The sequence below is a fragment of the Ursus arctos genome, unplaced genomic scaffold (genome assembly GCF_023065955.2).
Source record: "Ursus arctos isolate Adak ecotype North America unplaced genomic scaffold, UrsArc2.0 scaffold_14, whole genome shotgun sequence".
Taxonomy (NCBI): domain Eukaryota; kingdom Metazoa; phylum Chordata; class Mammalia; order Carnivora; family Ursidae; genus Ursus; species Ursus arctos.
In genome coordinates, this window is record NW_026622808.1 from 13880903 (window position 1) to 13901458 (window position 20556).

General features: G+C 46.5%; 2 protein-coding genes and 1 pseudogene across 2 annotated transcripts in view; 2 read left to right on the top strand and 1 right to left on the bottom strand.

Annotated features, from left to right (window-relative positions):
* LOC123000187 (zinc finger protein 77-like) overlaps window positions 1–20556 on the top strand; it is a 76752-nt gene that overhangs the window by 29499 nt on the left and 26697 nt on the right. The window lies entirely within an intron of this gene.
* On the top strand, window positions 11178–11289 carry LOC113243048 (small nucleolar RNA U3; annotated as a pseudogene).
* On the bottom strand, window positions 15863–19888 carry LOC113242785 (14-3-3 protein zeta/delta-like). Its single transcript, XM_044377923.3, has one exon. It carries the CDS (start codon window positions 19641–19643, stop codon window positions 18906–18908), a length of 738 nt encoding a protein of 245 aa, XP_044233858.3. The 5' UTR covers window positions 19644–19888; the 3' UTR covers window positions 15863–18905.

The following is a 20556-nucleotide window of genomic DNA, read 5'->3' on the forward strand; positions in this document are numbered from 1 at the left end:
ATTTTTTCTTGTCTTTCATTTCTGCTACCTTCTCTTTGATCATTTTTTTTCCATTTTTAAAATATCATTTTCATTCTTTGTTTCTCAGCCTATCTTCATTGAAACTATGAAAATCCTGTGTTTCTTCAACTTTTTTTTTTTTAAAGATTTTATTTTTAAGTTGTCTCTACATCCAACATGGAGCTTCAACTTACAACCCTGAGATCAAGAGACCCATGCTCCATCGACTGAGCCAGCCAGGCGCCCCTCTTCAAACTATTTTCAATAGTTGTTGATGGCACTTGCCTGAATCCATTATGAGTATGACATGTATGAAGGAATTTTTCTAACACCATTATTTTTTTTCCATTCTTTAGTTTGCTTTCTAGTGTGTAGAAGACCTTCCTTTTCCCCTATTTATTTATTCCTATTGGATTTTGGCGCATGGTTTCTTATATTATTCAATGGGCTGTTGCTCTCCTTGTTGATTTTGACACTTAAAATTTTACCAACCTTCCCAGTGGAAGCCCTTTCAAAGTAGTTTTTATTTCTGGGGCACATGGCTGGCTCAGTCGGTACAGCATGTGACTCTTGATCTTGGGGTTGTGAATTCAAGCCCCACATTGAGCATAGCTTTACTTAAAAGAAAAAAAATAACGTCTTATCACTAGCAGTAGTAGTTAGGGAATAACTGTTCAGGCATACCTCAAAGATACTGCACGCTCAGTTCCCGACCACCACAATAAAGCAAATATTGCAATACAGTGAGTTAAATTAATTTTTTGGTTTCCCAGTACATATAAACGTTATGTTTACAGTACACTGTACTCTGTTAAGTGTGCAATAGCATCATGTCTAAAACCATCCACATGACTTAATTAAAATTACCTTACTGCTAAAAATGCATAATCTGAGCTTTCAGCAAGTCCTCATCATTCTACTGCCAGAGGGTCTCTTCCTGATGTTGATGCCTGCTGACTGAGCAGAGTGGGGGCTGCTGGAGGTGGGGTTGGGGGGTGGCAATTTACTGTAATAAGACCATGAAGTTTGCCACATCCGTTGACTCTTCCGCTCATGAATGATTTCTCTGTAGCATGCAATGCAGTTTGATAGCATTTTACCCACAGAACTTTCAAGTTCGATCTAAATCCTCTGTTGTCCCGTCAACAATCTTTCCAGCATCTTCACCAGGAACAGCTTCTGTCTCAAGAAACCACCTTCTTTGCTCATCCGTAAGAAGCAACTCCTCAGCCGTTCCATTTTTATCATGAGGTTGCAGCAATTCAAATGTAAGAGTAATGACGAAGTTTGAAATATTGTGAGAATCACCAAAATGTGACACAGAGACGTGAAGTGACCAAATGCTGTTAGAAAAATGGCACCAACGCACTTGCTGGACACAGGGTTGTCACAACACTTCAATGTGTAAAAGCATAGTTTCTGCAAAGTGCAATAAAGCAAAGCAAAATAAAACGAGGTGTGCCTATATATAATGAATGCTAAACATACTGTGTCTTAGTTTGTCAGGCTACTTCCATAACAAAACAACACAGTCGTCGGTGGCATAAATTTATTTCTTCACAAATCTATTTCTTCCTAGACGCTGGAAGTCCCAGACCAAGGTATGCATAGGGCTGGTTTCTTCTGAGGCCCCTCCTTGGCTATCAGATGGCTGTTGTCTTGTATCTTTTCATGGTCATGTTTCTGTGTCTGTATGGCCTTATCGCCTCTTTTTATAAGTACACAAGTCACATTGGATTAGGGCCCACCCCGGTGGCTTGTTTTAATGTAATCTCCTCATTCAAGGCCCTGTCTCCAAATACAGTCACATTCTAAGGGTCTGGGGGTCAGAGCTTCAAATTTTGGGGGCAAACACAATTAAGTCCATATCGTATTCTAATGAGGCATATAAAAAACCACAATGGGATAATAAAAACTTTCATTGATGTAGGAAAGACCTTAAGGTTCAAAGCCCACAGCCAGGAAAGAATTCTTGAGGCATCCTTGGTGCAAAAAGGTGGTTCTATTAGAGCACAGGGACAGGCCCTGGGGGCAGAAGGAGCTGCACTGGGGTGATGAGGAGTGGCCCATTATATACTTTCAAGTTGGGAGGGGTTAAGGACAGCATAAGTCTCTAAGGAATTTTGGAAGCAAGGTTTCCAGGACCTTGAGGGGGTAGCTGTTGTTGGGAAAGCGTCATTTACTATTGTCTAATAAAACCTGAGTCACGAGACCCTTCAGATATCATATGCTTGGGGGATGATTGCCAACATGTGTCTTGGGGGGTAAAGGTAAAGGAAGTTTCCAAAGGAATTTTTATATGTTAGAGTAGCCGTACAGGGTCATGTGTCTTGGGGGGTAGAGATAAAGGAAGTTGGGTTAAGATTGCCTCTTGCCCTAGAAACAACAATTGTTGGAGAGGATGTGGAGAAAGGGGATCCCTCCTACATTGTTGGTGGGAATGCAAGTTGGTACAGCCACTCTGGAAAACAGTGTGGAGGTCCCTTAAAAAGTTAAAAATTGAGCTACCCTATGACCCAGCCATTGCACTACTGGGTATTTACCCCAAAGATACAGACGTAGTGAAGAGAAGGGCCATATGCACCCCAATGTTCATAGCAGCAATGTCCACAATAGCTAAATTGTGGAAGGAGCCGAGATGCCCTTCAACAGATGACTGGATTAAGAAGTTGTGGTCCATATATATGATGGAATATTACTCAGCTATCAGAAAGAACGAGTTCTCAACATTTGCTACAACATGGACAGCACTGGAGGAGATAATGCTAAGTGAAATAAGTCAAGCAGAGAAAGACAACTATCATATGATTTCTCTCATCTATGGAACAAAAGAACTAGGATGATCGGTAGGGGAAGAAAGGGATAAAGAAAGGGGGGTAATCAGAAGGGGGAATGAAACATGAGAGACTATGGACTATGAGAAACAAACTGAGGACTTCAGAGGGGAGGGGGGTGGGGGAATGGGATAGACCGATGATGGGTAGTAAGGAGGGCACGTATTGCATGGTGCACTGGGTGTTATACACAACTAATGAATCATCGAGCCTTACATCGGAAACCGGGGATGTACTGCATGGTGACTAACATAATATAATAAAAAATCATTAAAAAAAAAAAAAAAAAAGATTGCCTCTTGCCCTTAGCATGGTATTAACATTGAGGCAGCTGAGTCCCTAGAGGAAGGTCACTCTGCCTGTCTCGAGGACTTGTCAATGGGCTGTTAAGTAGTAAGGACATTTAATACTTCTCTTCTGCCTTTGTTTCCCACATCATCAGGACATCAAAGCCAACTGAAAAAAAAAATAGAAACATGAATAATATTCTTAAAAAAAGAGAACTCAGGGGCGCCTGGGTGGCTCAGTTGTCAAGTGTCTGCCTTCAGCTCAGGTCATGATCCCAGGATCCTGGGATCGCCCCCCCCCCCCCAATCGGGCTCCCTGCTCAGCGGGCAGCCTGCTTCTTCCTCTGCCACTCTCCCTGCTTGTGTTCCCTCTCTAGCTGCCTCTCTCTCTCTGTCAAATAAATAAATAAATAAATAAATAAATAAATAAAATATTTAAAAAAACAAAAACAAAAAACAGAACTCAACGCTGCTGATGCGGGAACAGAAGGCAAGCTGGGCACACACTGGAAGCTGACATCCCACAACTTCTGCCCCCAGATGGGGTATGTGTGGCATTCCTCAGGCACTCCTGGCTGCCGTAAAGGAAGAACAAATGGTTGACTTGTAGCGATCACAATCCTGCAAGACCTGAGTTTCTCCCTCAGGTTACAAAGGTCTTAGCAATCTCCAAGAACAAAGCATCTCTATCAATAACCCAGCTTCCAGAAGGAAATGTAGATACAATTAAATGTCCTTATAACTGGCAGCCCATTGGCAGATACTGGAAAGGGGGCAGAGTGTAACGTTCCTCCAGGAAGCTCCCAACTATCTTCAGGTTAATGTCTCTCTAGAGGGGTAAACAACCTTAACGTGACAATGGCAAGGCCTCCGGTGTCCTGGGAGGCTTCTTTAACAAATGAAAATCCTTTTGAAACCTCCCTTTTCCTCACCTCCCCCAACCCCATAGTATACAATCAGCCACCCTCACAACCCGGGGCAGCAGCTCTTCCTGCCCACCCGCCCTGTCCCCGGGCTTTCATAAACCACCATTTTGCACCAAAGACGTCTCAAGAATTCTTTCTTGGTCGTCGGCTCCAGACTCCACCCCACTGAACCTCCCCTATACTCCAAAACCACATCACTGCCATGGTATCAGTTCTAAACAAATAGATCTGTAGTTTTCATTAAATTTCATCAAAACCCCAGCAGGGAGTTTTTGGTACTTACAAAAACTCTCTACAATTTCCGTGGCAGAACAAGTACCCAGGAATACCCAGAAGCATCCGAAGAACAAGGTAGTAGTGATGAGGGAACAGAAGGCAAGCTGAGGACAAAGGAGAAACTGACACCTTGCACCCCCCCCATGGGATGTACGGGTCCTTCCTCAGGCACCCCTGGCTGCCCTAAAGCGAAGGAAAGGAAAACAAATAGTTAACAGAGATCACAGTCCCGCAAGACCTGAGTCTCCCTCCGTTTACACATGCCCTGGTGGTCGACAAGCAGCTGAAGTAGAATCGTTTCACAGGAAGTTACAAGAAGCACTTTTCTCACTTGAGTTGGGAGTTCCTTCTCAGAAGAAGAAAAAAATGTAAGCAACAAAGAGATTGGTCAACTCAATGCTACTGAAGTTAAGACCAGTCCGTCAGGGTGTAGAATAAAAGGCAAGAAAAGAGAAGCCACCATTTTAGAGGAGATATTTGCAGAATCAAGAAATGAAAAGGATCCACACCCAGAGGATGTAAGCTCAGGATGGAGGTGAAAAGATGACTGAAGGCTTCAACAGCTGGTGAAAGACAACAGAGGAACAATGCTTGATCGTTTCAGTAATGAGTTAAAAACAATGTAAACTGGAAGAGGGAAACTGCCCAGAGCAGGCCCAGGCCAGGAGGCCCCAGAAGACGGAAGGTTACTAACGATAAGCCAGAGATAACCAGAAGCCCTACTGCGAGCAAGAGAGAAGCAGCCCTCGCTGCCGCTGTAAACAGGCTTCCTGCCGCAGGCTCCCTGCGCTCCTGTTCCCGCCTACAGCAGCCCCCACTCCCCCAGTTCAAACCCATCTACCACCGGTCAGCATGGCGCTTGGAGCCTGACTGCCTGGGGTCCCCTATAAAAGCCCTGTAACCCCGTTGCCCGGGTCCCAGAATTTGGAGCACGAGCTCCCTTGGGTCCGCCGGCGTAAAATAAATCCGAGGTCTCCTACTTCTCCGAGCGTCACTCGGTCTCTCCCCGGTCTGATTCTTATTTTTCCGCAACAAAATCACAGAGATCCTTTTTCCCATTCTCCATGGGCAAAAATTCACACATTAGGTTATTCTGCAAGTGGACAGTCCTAGGAAGTTAGGGACGACATATACATAATGGTAGGGGGTCAAATCACAGATTCCACTGGCATTTCTTAGTAAATGTGAACGTTACTGATGGGGCCCGGAGTGGTGGTGGGGTCCAGGGCTGATGGCCAAGAAAGAATTCTTGAGACGTCTTTGGTGCAAATAGGTGATTTTATTAATGAACAGGGACAGGACCTGAGGGGCGGAAGGAGCTGAATTATAAGTGAGGGATGACTGATTGCATACTTGGGAGGTGGGGCAGGTAAGGAGAAAGGGAGGTTTCCAGAAGGACTTTGATATGCTAAAGACGACTCGCAGGATCCCCGAGGCCTGGCTATTGTCACGCTAAGGTGGTTTTCCGTTCTCATGCGGCATTAACGTGAAGACCATTGGCGGGTCCGGGAGGAACGCTACCACCTGCCTCTCTCCAGTATTTGTCGCCGGGCTGCAGGTTATAAACAGATTCTATTTTATTTACATTCCCTCCTGCTTTTGTTTCCCACATCACTACGGAGGGGAGGGTGATGTTAGGACTCCAGGAGATGGTCTGTGGGTCTCAGGCTATTGGTACGAATGCTTTTTCCTCGTCAGTCACTAAGACGTTGGTGAATTGCCGGAGACTCAGGCCTTGCAGGACTCTGATCTCTAGCCGTTAACCATTTGGGTTTTTTCCCTTCCCTTAGTTTTAGGGCCGGCAGGAATGCCTGAGGAATGTCACCCTTATACCACGCGGGAGTCAGACGTGGGGGCGTGGCGTGGGGAGGGGGGTGCTGGGGTGTCAGCCTGTGCCTTGCCCTCCGCTTGCCTTCTGCTCCCTCATCAGTTATGGTTCTCCAGTGATGAGGGAACGGAAGGCAAGCAGAGGACAAAGCAGAAGCTGACACCCTGCAGCCCCTCCCCCCGGGATGTATCCGACATTCCTCAGGCGCTCCTGGCTGCCCTAGAGGACAGGAAACAGTTAACCTATAGATACCACACTCCTGCAAGACTCGGGTCTCCCTCAGTTTACAGATGTCTTAGCAGTTGACAAGAACAAAGCCATCAGTAACGTAGCTTCCAGAAGGGAATGTATGTAGACACAGTTAAGTTTCCTTGCTACCTACAGCCCATTGACAAGTCCTTGAAACAGGCACGGTGACATTCCTCTAGGGACTCAGTGGCCTCGATGTTAATACTTTGCTAAGGGCCAAAGGCAGTCCTAGCCTGACCCCCTCCCCTCCACCAGGATCCTGTAAGTCTGCTTTAACATATAAAAATTCCTTTGGAAACTTCCTTTATCTCTAACCCCCACCCCCCAAGATACATGTTGGCCATCATCCCCCAAGCATATGGCCCACCGATACACATCTGAAGGGTCTCATGACTGAGGTTTTATTAGATGTTTCCCAACAACAGCTAGCCCCCTCAAGGTCCTGGAAACCTTGCTTCCAAAATTCCTTAGAGACTTACGCTATCCCTAACCCCCTCCCAACTTGAGGGCATATAATGGGCCACTCCTCATGACCCCGGGGCAGCAGCTCTTTCTGCCCACGGATCCTGTCCCCGGGCTTTAATAAACCACTGTTTTGCACCAAAGACGCCTCAAGAATTCTCTCTTGGTCGCCGGCTTCGGACTCCACCCCGCTGAACCTCACGTATAGTCCCCAACCTCATCATCCAGCATGTGGGAAAACTAAAAATTGTTCGCTCTTGGATACAAAACCAGGAATGATCGTCGCAGCAAGAGTCCACAAGAGTGTAAACAGTTTTGAAAGAGCGCACGCTGCAAAGAGCTGGGATAGAGGAGTTCGGTGGGTGACCAGGGCCTCAGACACCAGCGAGACAGACCAGGCGGAGGGGCTGCAGAACAAGCTTCCTTGTATAATTCGACTCTTTTCCTGCAAGTTCGAGAGTCAAAATTAAGCCAAACCCCACTTCCTGATAAGCAGTAGGTGGCGAAGATACAAGAACTAGGCACCACACACAAGGGAGTCCTCCCCCGTTGGGGCAGGAGGGGGATGGGCTCGGGGTGAGAAACACCTGTGAGGTGGGGCCACAAGCGAATGGTTAAGGAAGAATTCTTGAGACATTCTCTGTGCAAAAAAGGGTGCTTTTGTGGGTGCCTGGGTGGCTCAATTGGTTAAGCATCTGCCTTCGGCTGAGGTCATGATCCCAGGGTCCTGGGATCGAGTCCCACATCGGGCTCCCTGCTCACTGGGGAGTCTGCTTCTCCCTCTCCCTCTCCCCCTCCCCCGGGTTGTGCTCTCTCTCGATCACTCTCTCTCTCTCAAATAAATAAATAAAATCTTAAAAAAAAAAAAAAGTGCTTTTGTTATAGCACCAGGACAGGACCTGTGGGCCAGAAGAGCTGTGCTTTTGTCTGAGGCTGCGGTTATTGATGAGGACAAAGGCAAAAGAAATGTAGAGAAGATTACATGTTCTTACAACCTGCAGCCCATCCACACCTGGGGCAGGGAGAGTATGACATTCCTCGAGGAACTCACAACTGCCTTAATGTTAATGCTTTAAAAACACTGTTTATCTGACAAAGTGAGAGCGTGAGTGGAGGGGCAGAGGGAGAAGCAGACTCCCCGCTAAGCAGGGAGCCTGATGCAGGGCTGATCTCAGCACCACGGGGATCATGACCTGAGCCAAAGGCAGCCGCTTACCGACTAAGCCACCCGGGTGCCCCAATGTTGATGCTTTGCTAGAGGCAAAAAGCAATCTTAGCTTGACTTTAGTCATTCCTCCAGGATCCTGTAAATCCTCTTTAGCGTATGAAAATCCCTTTGAAAACTTCCTTTATCTCTACTCTATATGCTCCCCCCAAAAGATATATGTTGGCAATCATCCTCCAAACATATGGCCCACTGACAGACAGCTGAAGGTTCTCGTAACTTCTGTTTTACTGGACAGTGGTAAATAACCTTATCTTAACAGCAGCTAGCCTCGCAAAGGTCCTGGAAGACTTCCTTCCAAATTCCTTAGAGGCTTCCGCTATCCCTAACCCCCACTAACTAAAAAGTACATAATCAGTCACTCCTCAAAATCCCCGGAGAGCTCTTCCTGCCCATGGGTCCCATTCCTGTGCTTTCATAAAAACACCTTTTTGCACCGGAAATGTCTCAAGAATTCTTTCCTGCCCTTTCACTCCCAGACCCCACATGACATCAGTCCTATGCTTCGTCCTCAAGGGGGAGGGGACAAAAGGGAGCATTAGATCATAAATGTCTTTGAATTTTTACTCATAAAACTACTTTGCAAGATTTCTCTGGGGCTTATCATTCATTCGGTATTAACAGAGGTGAGATGTACAGCTGTCGGTAGACCTCTGGAGAATGTAGCGCCCAGTGAGTATTTGATCCTTATCCGCATGATGCAGGCTGTGGGCCAGCCTTCTGGGCTGGAGATGAACTTTTGTTTGCTTCTATCCCTCATCATTTCCCCCCTGATCAGTTTTCAGTCCTTAAATCTTTAAGGTTGTTGAACGGTTAAGGGCTCATCTTTTGTAACTTCTTCAAGCCAATAGAGGTCAGAGATGTCCCTATGATGAGGGAGCAGAAGGCAAGCCGAGGACAGAGCACAAGCTGACACCGCAAACCAGCCGCCTGCCCAGGAGGGACATGTGTGACATTCCTCAGGCACTCCTGCCTGCCCTACAACTAAAGGAATGGAAAAGCTAACGGTTAACAGATAGAGATCACAGTCTTGCAGGACTCAGTCTCCCTCAGTTGACAAATGTTTTAGTGATTTACAAGAAAAAAAAAGCATTCTTATCAATAACCTAACTTCTAGAAGGAAACTCCCAACTCTCTTAATGTTAATGCTTTACTGGAGGGAAAAACAACCTTAACTTGACAATGGCAAGTCCCCCAGTATCTTGTAGGTCCTCTTCAGCATACAAAAATTCTTTTGAAAACCTTTTTCCTCACCCCCAACTCCCAAGTATATCATCAGTCACCCCTCACAAGCCCGGTGCAGCAGCTCTTTCTGCCCATGGGTCCTGTCCCCGTGCTTTCATAAAACCACCATGTTGCACCAAAGAGGTCTCAAGAATTCTTTTCTTGGCCATCAGCTCTGGGCCTCACCCCACCAAACCTCACCTACATTCAAAAACTACATCATCTACCTCGGGGCCAAGATTGGTCACTATCTGTCCCAACAAGTAACTATCACAGAAAGCCATTGCTGTAGAGCTCGGAGTAGACATTGGGGTGAATTTGTTTCCAGTAGTAAGGATCGTGGTTGCCTGGGCAAAGGACTCAGGAACTGCTTGTATCTTGACAACAGGAGGGAACAAAGGGAAAGAGACCAATTGGGATTAACATTATAATAAAAAACAGGAAATGTGATGAGAAGACCTCAGTCCACCTCCTGATCAGGATTGTGACCAATCATGAAGAGACAGTGTGGGATCTGTAAGAGCACCGATTTGATTATTCACACCCGTAGGTAATCCTCTTACATTTTTGTTACGATCTGGAGTGTAGATGCAACATACAGCTTCAGTAATGCCACACGTTCCTCCTGTGTCGCGTGAAGACATTCGGTGTCATCCTATTTTGTAGAATTGCTTTATGCGTTTGGGTAATGTTAATGTTTACTAATGTAATGCTATTTTGAGAGTCATTTAAGGCCTTATTTGTCTATTTATCAAGGGCCTCCATGTGCCACATGACATCTTCTAAACCTACTGGTGAAGAAAAATAGATACCACATGCTCATACCGATGGAACGTGGATCTTGTCCACTGTTAGAGGCCCATCTGTGGGTTGGCATATTCAGTTAAAATTTTAATAGCTTGAGGGGCGCCTGGGTGGCGCAGTCGTTAAGCGTCTGCCTTCGGCTCAGGGCGTGATCCCAGCGTTATGGGATCGAGCCCCACGTCAGGCTCCTCTGCTATGAGCCTGCTTCTTCCTCTCCCACTCCCCCTGCTTGTGTTCCCTCTCTCGCTGGCTGTCTCTCTGTCTCTGTCAAATAAATAAATAAAATCTTAAAAAAATTTTTTTTAATAGTTTGAGCATAAGAGAAGGGCCTCTTATGACCTGGAGAGTCCCATGTAACGTTTACCATGGGCCAGCAAGAAACGTTCTTTTTAGTAATAGAAATAATTGTTGACAACAAATACTTGTTGTCAGACTTGCCGGCGATACCTGTAGACGTGGGTGAATTCCTCTTCATGCCGCCCCCAGGAGCCCTGAGGCTCCTGCACCTGCAAGGAAGTCACACTCTCCTCACCTGGTAAAGCCGCTGGGAACTCGGTCAGCCAAGCAGCAGGCCAGTATCTCCAAGGGTCCACAAAGTCAAGCTTAGTCCCTTAAAGCTGTCTGGTCATGTCTCTCTCAAATATGACACATCCTTGGTAGGATAACCTGTGTTTCCAAGGGTGTCCTGTAGCAGAGAGAACAGAGTCTCATTGAATTTATGCAAATGATTATAATATAGTCATATATAACATATATGTGATATATTATATATCATACATACACAATCATACACATATGTGATATAATCATATATAAGGATTATAATATAATGCTCACTGAGGGTTTCTGAATCCTGGAGGGTTCAGATAGGGAGAAAATTAAATGTTTCAATTTGTTCATAAAGGAATATTTTATCATCTTCCTCATTTCATTCAGTCCTATGTTAATTTTTGTTCTGTTTGGATGCAGCTTTTTCTGTTAGTTCTGAAAATTTTCATTCAGCTTAGTTTTATGATTTTAAAGATAGCAGAAACCTGGATGTGTCAAAAGTCCTTCTTATGAAAGACTATACTTTCAGGGATCATTTCTATAGTTTGTTACTAGAGAAGTTAAGGGATAAAGAAAGGGGGGTAATCAGAAGGGGGAGTGAAGCATGGGAGACTATGGACTCTGAGAAACAAACTGAGGGCTTCAGAGGGGAGGGGGGTGGGGGAATGGGATAGGCTGGTGATGGGTAGTAAGGAGGGCACGTATTGCATGGTGCACTGGGTGTTATACGCAAGTAATGAATCATCGAACTTTACATCGGAAACCGGGGATGTACTGCATGGTGACTAACATAATGTAATAAAAAAACATTAAAATTTAAAAAAAAAAAAAGTCCTTCTTCTGAATCTCCTTGAGGAGGAAACACAACTTGTAAGAACATCAGAACAATAACGATAAATGACAAAAAAGCCCTCAGAGATGGCCATGATTAACGAGCTGAGAGAAGAGTTCATTATAATGCAATTGCCAAGGAAATCGGGTTATTTCTGTGACACACATTTCAATAATTCAAGTACTGATCTTATACCAGGACACCTTAAAGTTTCAGGAATTTCATATATTTTCTAGAATAGTTCTAGCATTTACCCATACAATGCAACCTAAGGCTTATCACCTAAGGCTTGACAGTACTATCCAAGTAACTTAACATGCAAAATAGACAAGCCTAATTAACTTTACCATTTCAATCTCAGGAGGTTTGTTAATAACCTTAGACAATTTTAAAGCACAAGCCTAAATAGGATTACAGATCATTATAAATTTAATATTTGTATTTAACCAAGGTGGCAATAAGGGTTTTATAGGAAGCTATGTAATTGTTGGCAAAGTTTAGCTCCTTTAACACTGAGAAGTTTTAACTTTTTCTTTTCTTTTTTTCTTTTTTAAGATTTTATTTATTTGACAGAGAGAGAGCACAAGCAGGGGGCGCAAGGCGGGGGGGGGGGGAGGCTCCCCGCTGAGCAAGGAGCCCAGTGTTGGGCTCCATTCAAGGACCTTGGGATCTGACCCAAGCCAAGGCAGACGCTTAAGGGACTGAGCCACCCAGGTGCCTCCGAGCAGTTTTAACTTTCTTAAGTAATTGAAGACCTGATAAAGACAAAACAAAGCTTTGGTTTTCTGGGCAGATAAAGAGAAGAGAAAATTTTTAAAACTTCGCTAATCAAGAGCAGACCAACAATCAAAGAAATCTTTGTCTTTTTAACCCAGAGAAGAGCAGAATTTCAATGTTAGACTAGTGTACTTTTAATATCCATTCATTTCAACCTGAGCCCTGACCACACATAAAATTCTTTTCCAAAGCTTTCCCTTCACAAACCTTCTACAACTTTCTTTTTCAATCAGATTTTGTCGTATGCCTTTTCTCTCCAAACAACCGGTCTCATTTTAGGGCAAAATTACTTTCTTTTTCCCTCAAGAAAATGTATTCCAAGTTCTGTACCTTTCCTACACATCTACTTTCCTACAGAGTTGTTTTCCTCATCGTTTCCATCAGGCTTAATTACATTTATTAGAATTTTAACTCTTGGAAACCTTAGTCTCCGGTGAAAACTAACCCATTGTGAGCAGCTGGTTAGGCCAGAATTCTTTAGTTGGCAAATTTAGAAACCACTCCGTAATTTCTAAAAACACACATTTTCCCGTAGTACACACTTTCAATCAAGCACAAAGCGTATTTACTAACAGACCCAAGTATCCTCAGGTTCTCTACAGTAAGACGCCAAATGTGCAGACCTGCGTTCAATAATCAGTTCTTCAGTAGTTTATCTTATTTGGAAAAGGCAGGTAACCAGTCCGCTTAACCCAGTTGGACATCTCATGGAGCAAAACCTCAAGGTTTCAGGTTACCGAAGACTTTGAAATCTAGCCTACCAATCACCCGTGAGAACTTTATGAGACAGACAAAATTAACCGTTATTTCAAGTCCATCTGTTCGCTGACTCGTTGCAACAGAGGTCAATAAGCTTCTCTGACCTTCCGTAAACCTTGGCGGAATAAGCTTTATGTCTGATGCTGGCAGCTCTACCTTAATGAAACTAAGAAACTTAGCTTCAATCAGTCTGTTCCCCGTTGTCAGTTTTTTCCTGGGGCACCCGTCGGGAGGTCTGAATTGGGGGGTGTGCGTCCGGGGAGGGATGCTCTAGGCTCCTTCGCAGCGAGGGCACGAGCTGGAGCCCATGGTGCCGGAGGCGCTGAGCCCGCCGCACCCCGGGTGTTGCAGAGACAGGAAGGGGGAGGAGGGGAACAGCAGGGGGAGGAGGGGCAGAAGCGGCGGGCGGCCTACAAGCCCGGAGGGCGGAACGAAAGACTTCCCTGCCTTAAAGCTCCTGGGCTCAGACAGATGAGCGGGCCCCTGTTTTTCCCCCAAAGTGGCAATCGGCAGCCCGCGTCAGGCGGGAAGAGACAGGCAACTTCCCTGAAATCAAAGGACCTTGGGCAGCTGTTTGGGAATATTCCTTAAAGCCCCCATTCTGAGACGGACCCCGGGATACAGCTGGCTGCAGTCATCACAGCCAGGAACTCCCGAAACGAATGAGGGAGAAGCCCCCATGCTGAGGTTGTGGGATATCGGCCAGGTTCAGTGGGGTGGAGTCCGGCGCCCACCACCAAGAAAGAATTCTTGAGGCGCCTTTGGTGCAAAATTGGTGGTTTAGGGGCGCCTGGGTGGCGCAGTCGTTAAGCGTCTGCCTTCGACTCAGGGCGTGGTCCCGGCGTTCTGGGATCAAGTCCCACATCGGGCTCCTCTGCTGGAAGCCTGTTTCTTCCTCTCCCACTCCCCCTGCTTGTGTTCCCTCTCTCGCTGGCTGTCTCTGTCCAATAAATAAATAAAATCTTAAAAAAAAAAAAAAGAAATTGGTGGTTTATTAGCATGGGGACAGGCCCCATGGGCAGAAAGAGCTGCTGCACTGGGGCTGTGAGGGGTGGCTGATATATACTTGGGAGCGGTGGAAGTGAGGATAAAGGGGGTGTCCAGAAGGACTGTCTTATGCTAAAGAAGACTCCAGGATGCTGGAGACCTGGTCATGGTCAAGCCAAGGCTGTCCCTCCCTCTCATATGGCGCTAACCGGAAGACAGTTGCGAGTCTCCCATTCCTCCCATCACAAGTCCTTGTCAATGGGCTGCAGGTTTAAAAGAAATTCTATTTTATTTGCTTCCTTCTGCCTCAGCCTCCCTCAATTTTATGGAGGGGATGGTCATGTTAGGGCTCCAGGAAACTGAATTATGAGTCTCTGGAAGTCAGGCTATTGATAAGAAAACTGCTTCCTTGCAAATCACTAGGACATGCGTAAACGGAGGGAGACTCAGGTCTTGCAGGACTGTGATCTGTTAGTTAACTATTTGTTTTTCTTTCCTTAGCTTTAGGGCAGCCAGGAGCCCTGAGGAATGTTCCGTACATCCCATGGGGTGGTGGTGCGGGGTGTCCGTTTCTACTTTGTTCTCCGCTTGCCTTCTGTTCCCTCATCACCCATATGCAAGAGTAACCTGGGTCTTTCAGGAGGAGGAACAGTGAGAGAGTCAATGTCCCCTTCGTTAGGGATGGCCTGGGTTTCCTCCGGGTTTATTAGGAGGAGGCCTGTTTAGACAATCACCCAATAAATCAGGAGGGGGTTCATGGACAAACACATTCTGCAAGAGGCCCTACGGTTGGGGTCCTGATTTAGGGCCATGCAGGGCGGGATATGTGGTCCCTCCACCCTGTTTCCTGCGGAGGAGATCTGACTGATGGGTCATATTGAAGTTTATCGTCTCGTTCATGGGCCATTTTTCCTGGTCTGCTAAGCAGTGCTGAGGCCATGCAGAGTCACGGGAGATCAGTCCTTTCTTGCAATCTGAGTGGTTTCCGGTGGGTTAAAAGGCATTCCAAGGGAGATCCGTGGGAACTGAGAGAAGGTCCATTATCAAGAAAATCTCCCCTGAATCCCAGGTGGCGTCCAGTGCAAAACATGTCAGAGGCTCCTTGGTGTCCAAGTGACTAGAGGCGTCCCTCTAAGAAGTGCTGTGATCGCCCTTGCCCTGTAGGAGGGAGGCTGGTGTCCCTCTGCTTCTCCATCGCATTCTAGACTACAAAATGGGTGCCGGTGAACAGACCAAAGAACCCTGCCGTGAAGAACCCGCCGTTTTTAACCCACGGAAAACACTAGAAAAGTTTTACAAGGGGAAGTTACCGGATGTTGTAATTTAAGTAGTCAGTAGGGGGCACTAGTGAAAAATAGTCACGAGAGAGGTCCATCACGGCCTGAGCCATGTTCCAGCACATGTCGTCCTTACAGCCAACTGCCCTAGGAAACCGTCCCCACTGGGGTTTTAGTCCAACCGGGTACTGGTTTCGGCTTCCTCTGAGTGGAGTTCTCCCGGCCAGAGTGGCTATGTGGAGGGGATCCCATTACCCCAACGAGGAGGAAACCTCACACGGGAGTCTTAAGATTGGCAGCCGTCCTGGGAACTTTGGTGGCTGTCCCCTGCCCAAGACAGACAACTTTGTATAAGGACAGGAATAAAGAGAGGGCATTACGTTTCTGGGTCCTGTTACCATCCCAGCCTTGGTGCTCACTTCCAGCCAAAAGTCAGGCTTTCTCCTCCCCGCAGCCTGAGCGCTGGGCAGGGGCTTGTTCCAATAAGACCGTAGGCCTAGCAGAGCCCCTAAAGTGAAAGTAGAAGAAGAGGGGGGTCACTCACCAAGTTTGCACCAAGCCTCGAAGTCCAGTGAGAAGACAGGCCCTACGTTGGGTGCCAAAATGATGTGGGGCCATGAGCGAACGGTGGAGAAAGAATCCTTGAGACATGTTTGGTGCAAAAAGGTGCTTTTATTAGAGCACAGGGACGGCCCGTGGGCGGGAAGAGCTGTGCTTTTGCTGCACGAAGCTGATGATTATGTGCTTAGTGGAGGGGAGGCACGTGCCGGGAGTATTAGATCATGGATGCCTTCTTTGAATTTCTACTCCTAAAACCACTTTTGCAAGATTCCTCTGGTGCTTACCATTCAGTTGGACATTACGGATGGTGCTTATCGTTCAGCTCGAGATGTATGGGTAACCATGAGACCCTTTAAGAATATTGTAACCAGCACATATGTGATCTTTGTCAGAAAGATGCAGGCTGTATATGGTCAGCGTTCTGGGCTGCAGGTGAACATTTTTCTGTCTCTACCCCTCACTGCTAGGACACTAACAGCTGCCTGTCTCTGTTCACAAGTGCGGGGGCCCAGGCTAAAAGAACGTTACCCACTTTTATTAAACTGAACACAAAATATCTAACACATTCTTTTCTGAGTATGACGCATGTCACAATAACCTTTAGCGAATTACATAAGCATGTACCAATATGCAATTTTTACATAATCCAGCAATTCTGAGTCTGTACCCAAAAGAATAAAGAACAGCGTTTTGAAGAGAGACACTTGTACACCCGGGTTCAGAGAAGCATTATTCAGCCGTGCTCAGGAATTTCAGACTCAGTTTCCCCGTGGAGTAACCCCTCGTCCAGAGCAGAGGGGCACCCAGGCCAATGCAGGCTGAAACAGGAGGGCCTGGTGTCCAGGGGGTCAGGGGTTGGCCTGGGAGGGAGGCCGCCAGTGGATCTGTGCTCTTTTATGGGTCTGTGGCCTCCTCGGGAGCTTGCTGGGTGTGATCTGAAATCAGCCCCTGTGTGCGGAGGGCAGAGAGACCAGGAAAGAGGCAGGTCCCTCGAGCTTGGTAGGTGGCAGTTTTCCCAAGCAAAGGGACCTTACATACAGGGCTTGTGCTGGGCGGCAGCAAGGTGAGCAGATCCCCTCACCCACCCACCAAATCTTCACAGTTTATAGGGAGGCCTTAACTGCGCTCAGTCATGGGGCCACGTCACCATCGAGGCTCTGGGGACAGGGGAGGCAGGCGGAACCCACACTCCAAGGACAGAGGAAGAGGATGAGCCTCTGAGTGCCTGCGTCCAGTTCGTGGACCATTTGGAGGTCATGTCTTTTTTTTTTTTTTAAGATTTTTTAAAAAAGATTTTACTTATTTATTTGGGAGAGAGGGAAAGAGAGAGCACGAGCAGGGGGAGGGGCAGAGATGGAGAAGCAGACTCCCCACTGAGCAGGGAGCCCCTCGATCCCAGGACCCCAAGATCACAACGTGAGCTAAAGGCAGACGCTTCACCGCTGAGCCCCCCAGGCGCCCCTGGAGGTCTGTCTTTTTGACGATTTCCCGCAACACTTTTGTTTAAGAATAAACACGTGAGCAGTGATGTCACACAGGCAGTGGAGGTGCCCTGAAAGGAATCTGTTAAAGTCCCCTCTCCTCCCCTCCGCCTGGCTTGGCCCTGACTCGGGTTTTCCAGGTCACGGTGCCCGACATTCCCAGGAAGTCAACCCCAGCTGCGAAACACACTCTCCCCTAGTCTGAGCACCCCTGCTTCCCAGCGGAGCCCTGCACAGAGCCCCTCGGAAACCTGCCCCCTCCCACTCTACCCTGCCAAGAACCGACCCCCTCTGCACCCCCCCACCACGGGCACAGCTGCAATCCTGTCACACCCTTAAATGGCCCTTCCGTGTTTCTCTGCTCCCTCTGCCATTCTTTGCCACCCGCGTCACGGCCCCACCTAACAGGGATAGCATACCTTTTACACTTCAAGTCCTTTAGGGACACACTCGAAAAGTGATCTAAAATAAATTTCTTTTTTTTTTTTTTTAGTTGAAAAGTCCATTCATAAAACTTTTATTCCACTTACATGAACTTAATACACGTGTTCTTAACAATTATGCTTGGATTGTTCATGAAAATTTCATAAGACATTAAACAAAGCTAGCCATCATCTCAAGTTATTTCCCTGTTAACTATTTTTACAGCACATGCATGTTAGGCAAGTATCAAAAAAAAAAAAAAAATCACAAAAGCAAAAAAACCCCCCAAAAACAAAAAACCCCCAAAACAAAAACAAAAAAACCCCAAACAAAACCAAAAACCAAAAAAAAAAAAAAGTTAAATACATGGGATTTTTATTTTGCCGCTGTGCTTGATATACATAAAGTAATGGATATCAAGCAATTCATTTTTACTGCATCTTTACTTGTACATTTGTTCTTAGGTTGCCTAAAACATTTAAATACAAATAAAAGGAGTGTAGCAAAAATAATGAAAGCAAACAGCAGGTAACTTTACAAATAATGGAATGTGAACCGTTTCTGCCCTTATCCAGAGTAAATTGGGTCACGACTAAAGGAACACTCCTGCAACTGTAGTCAAAGGTGTGCACATTGAGAGTGAGTTTTCCACAGATACTCATGGTTCAGTATGTGGTATCTACAGAATACCCATTTCTACTACAGCCTCGTGAGTGCTCCGAACCTTAAAGTACCCGCAAAAACTACACCTGTTATCTGGAACCAATTATCCCTTTTATTCCCCGCCAGGACAAACCAATATGTAGGCAGTTTTCTTTGCTTAGACATGGAAGCAGTTTTAACACTGGCCCTCGTGAAGCCACAATGTACCAAAAGTACTATGCCAAACATTTATAACTAGTATAAAAATTCCACATCCCCATATTGGCCACCTCAAGATGAAAACAGATAACTCCCTAAATGTTAACTGGCTCTACTCCCCTAATATTCAACATAAAACCACATGGGAAATACAGAAATTCAAATAGAAGTAACATAAACCTGTCGTAAATCGTAAACAAAAAACTATTTGTGGGACAGCATGGATGACAAATGGTCTACTGTGTAAATTTTAGAATGAGGCAGACAAAAGTTGGAAGGCCGGTTAATTTTCCCCTCCTTCTCCTGCTTCAGCTTCGTCTCCCTGGGTGTCCGATGTCCACAATGTCAAGTTGTCTCTCAGTAATTGCATTATTAGCGTGCTGTCTTTGTATGACTCTTCACTTAATGTATCAAGTTCAGCAATGGCTTCATCAAAAGCTGTCTTTGCAAGAGAGCAAGCTTTCTCCGGGGAGTTCAGAATTTCGTAATAGAACACAGAGAAGTTAAGGGCCAGACCCAATCTGATAGGATGTGTTGGTTGCATTTCCTTTTTGCTGATCTCAAAAGCTTCCTGGTATGCTTGTTGTGACTGATCCACAATCCCTTTCTTGTCATCACCAGCAGCAACCTCGGCCAAGTAACGGTAGTAGTCTCCTTTCATTTTCAAATAGAAGACTTTGCTCTCTGCTTGTGAAGCATTGGGGATCAAAAACTTTTCCAAAAGAGACAGTACATCATTGCAGATATCTCTTAGCTCGGTCTCAATTTTCTCTCTGTATTCTCGAGCCATCTGCTGTTTTTTCTCAGCACCTTCCGTCTTTTGCTCAATACTTGAGACGACCCTCCAAGATGACCTACGGGCTCCTACAACATTTTTATAAGCAACTGAGAGAAGATTCCTCTCCTCATTGGATAATTCAGCTCCTTGCTCAGTTACAGACTTCATGCAGGCTGCCATGTCATCATATCGCTCAGCCCGCTCGGCCAGTTTGGCCTTCTGCACCAGCTCATTTTTATCCATGACTGGATGTTCTGTGTCCGGAGTGGGTGGCGGCGGACGGACGGGGCTCAGCAGTCTCTGGGCGGCAGCGGCGAGGCTGAGACTCTCCTAAAATAAATTTCTTTCCAGTCTAAAATGTCCACTTGAAACCCTTAAGTACATCTCACGTCTGTGGTTGTCCGAAGAGTTCCTGCTCCCAGGCCTGGGTGCTGTTAAAAGTAAGACAACGAGGCCAAAATGGAGCCACTTACTTAGCTCCTTGTCACCAAACCAAGACTTAATTGCCATTTCAGCCTCTCCCAGCAATGGAATCTTAAACCCGTCCATCAGGAGTGAGCTGGTCAGCAGCTGCGGGGTCGTCCGGCTGCTAGACCCCTGCCATCTCGGAAAGGAAGGTGACCTACCACGACCCATCCATTATTTCTGTTCTAACTTCCTTTTTTTTTTTTTTTTTTTAAGATTTTATTTATTTATCTGACAGAGAGGCAGTGAGAGAGGGAACACAACCAGGGGGAGAGGGAGAGGGAGAAGCAGGCTCCCCGCTGAGCAGGGAGCCCCATGCGGGCTCGATCCCAGAATGCCGGGATCATGACCTGAGCCGAAGGCAGATGCTTAATGGCTGAGCCACCCAGGCGCCCCCTGTTCTAACTTCCTGCTCCCGCTCCTGATGCCCGAAGTCTTTGATTTTGTGCAGCTCCTCCGAGCTGCTTTCTACCCGCGAGATGGCACTCTGCCGGATTCCTGAATTACTGAATAAAGCCAACAAGAGGGGTGCCTGGGTGGCTCAGTTGGTTAAGCATCTGCCTTTGGGGGCGCCTGGGTGGCACAGCGGTTAAGCGTCTGCCTTCGGCTCAGGGCGTGATCCCGGCGTTATGGGATCGAGCCCCACATCGAGCCCCACATAGGGCTCCTCTGCTATAAGCCTGCTTCTTCC

Bases quoted from the DNA above. Each gene is read 5' to 3' on its own strand.
- LOC113242785 (XM_044377923.3), bottom strand. From the start codon at position 19,643: ATGGATAAAAATGAGCTGGTGCAGAAGGCCAAACTGGCCGAGCGGGCT.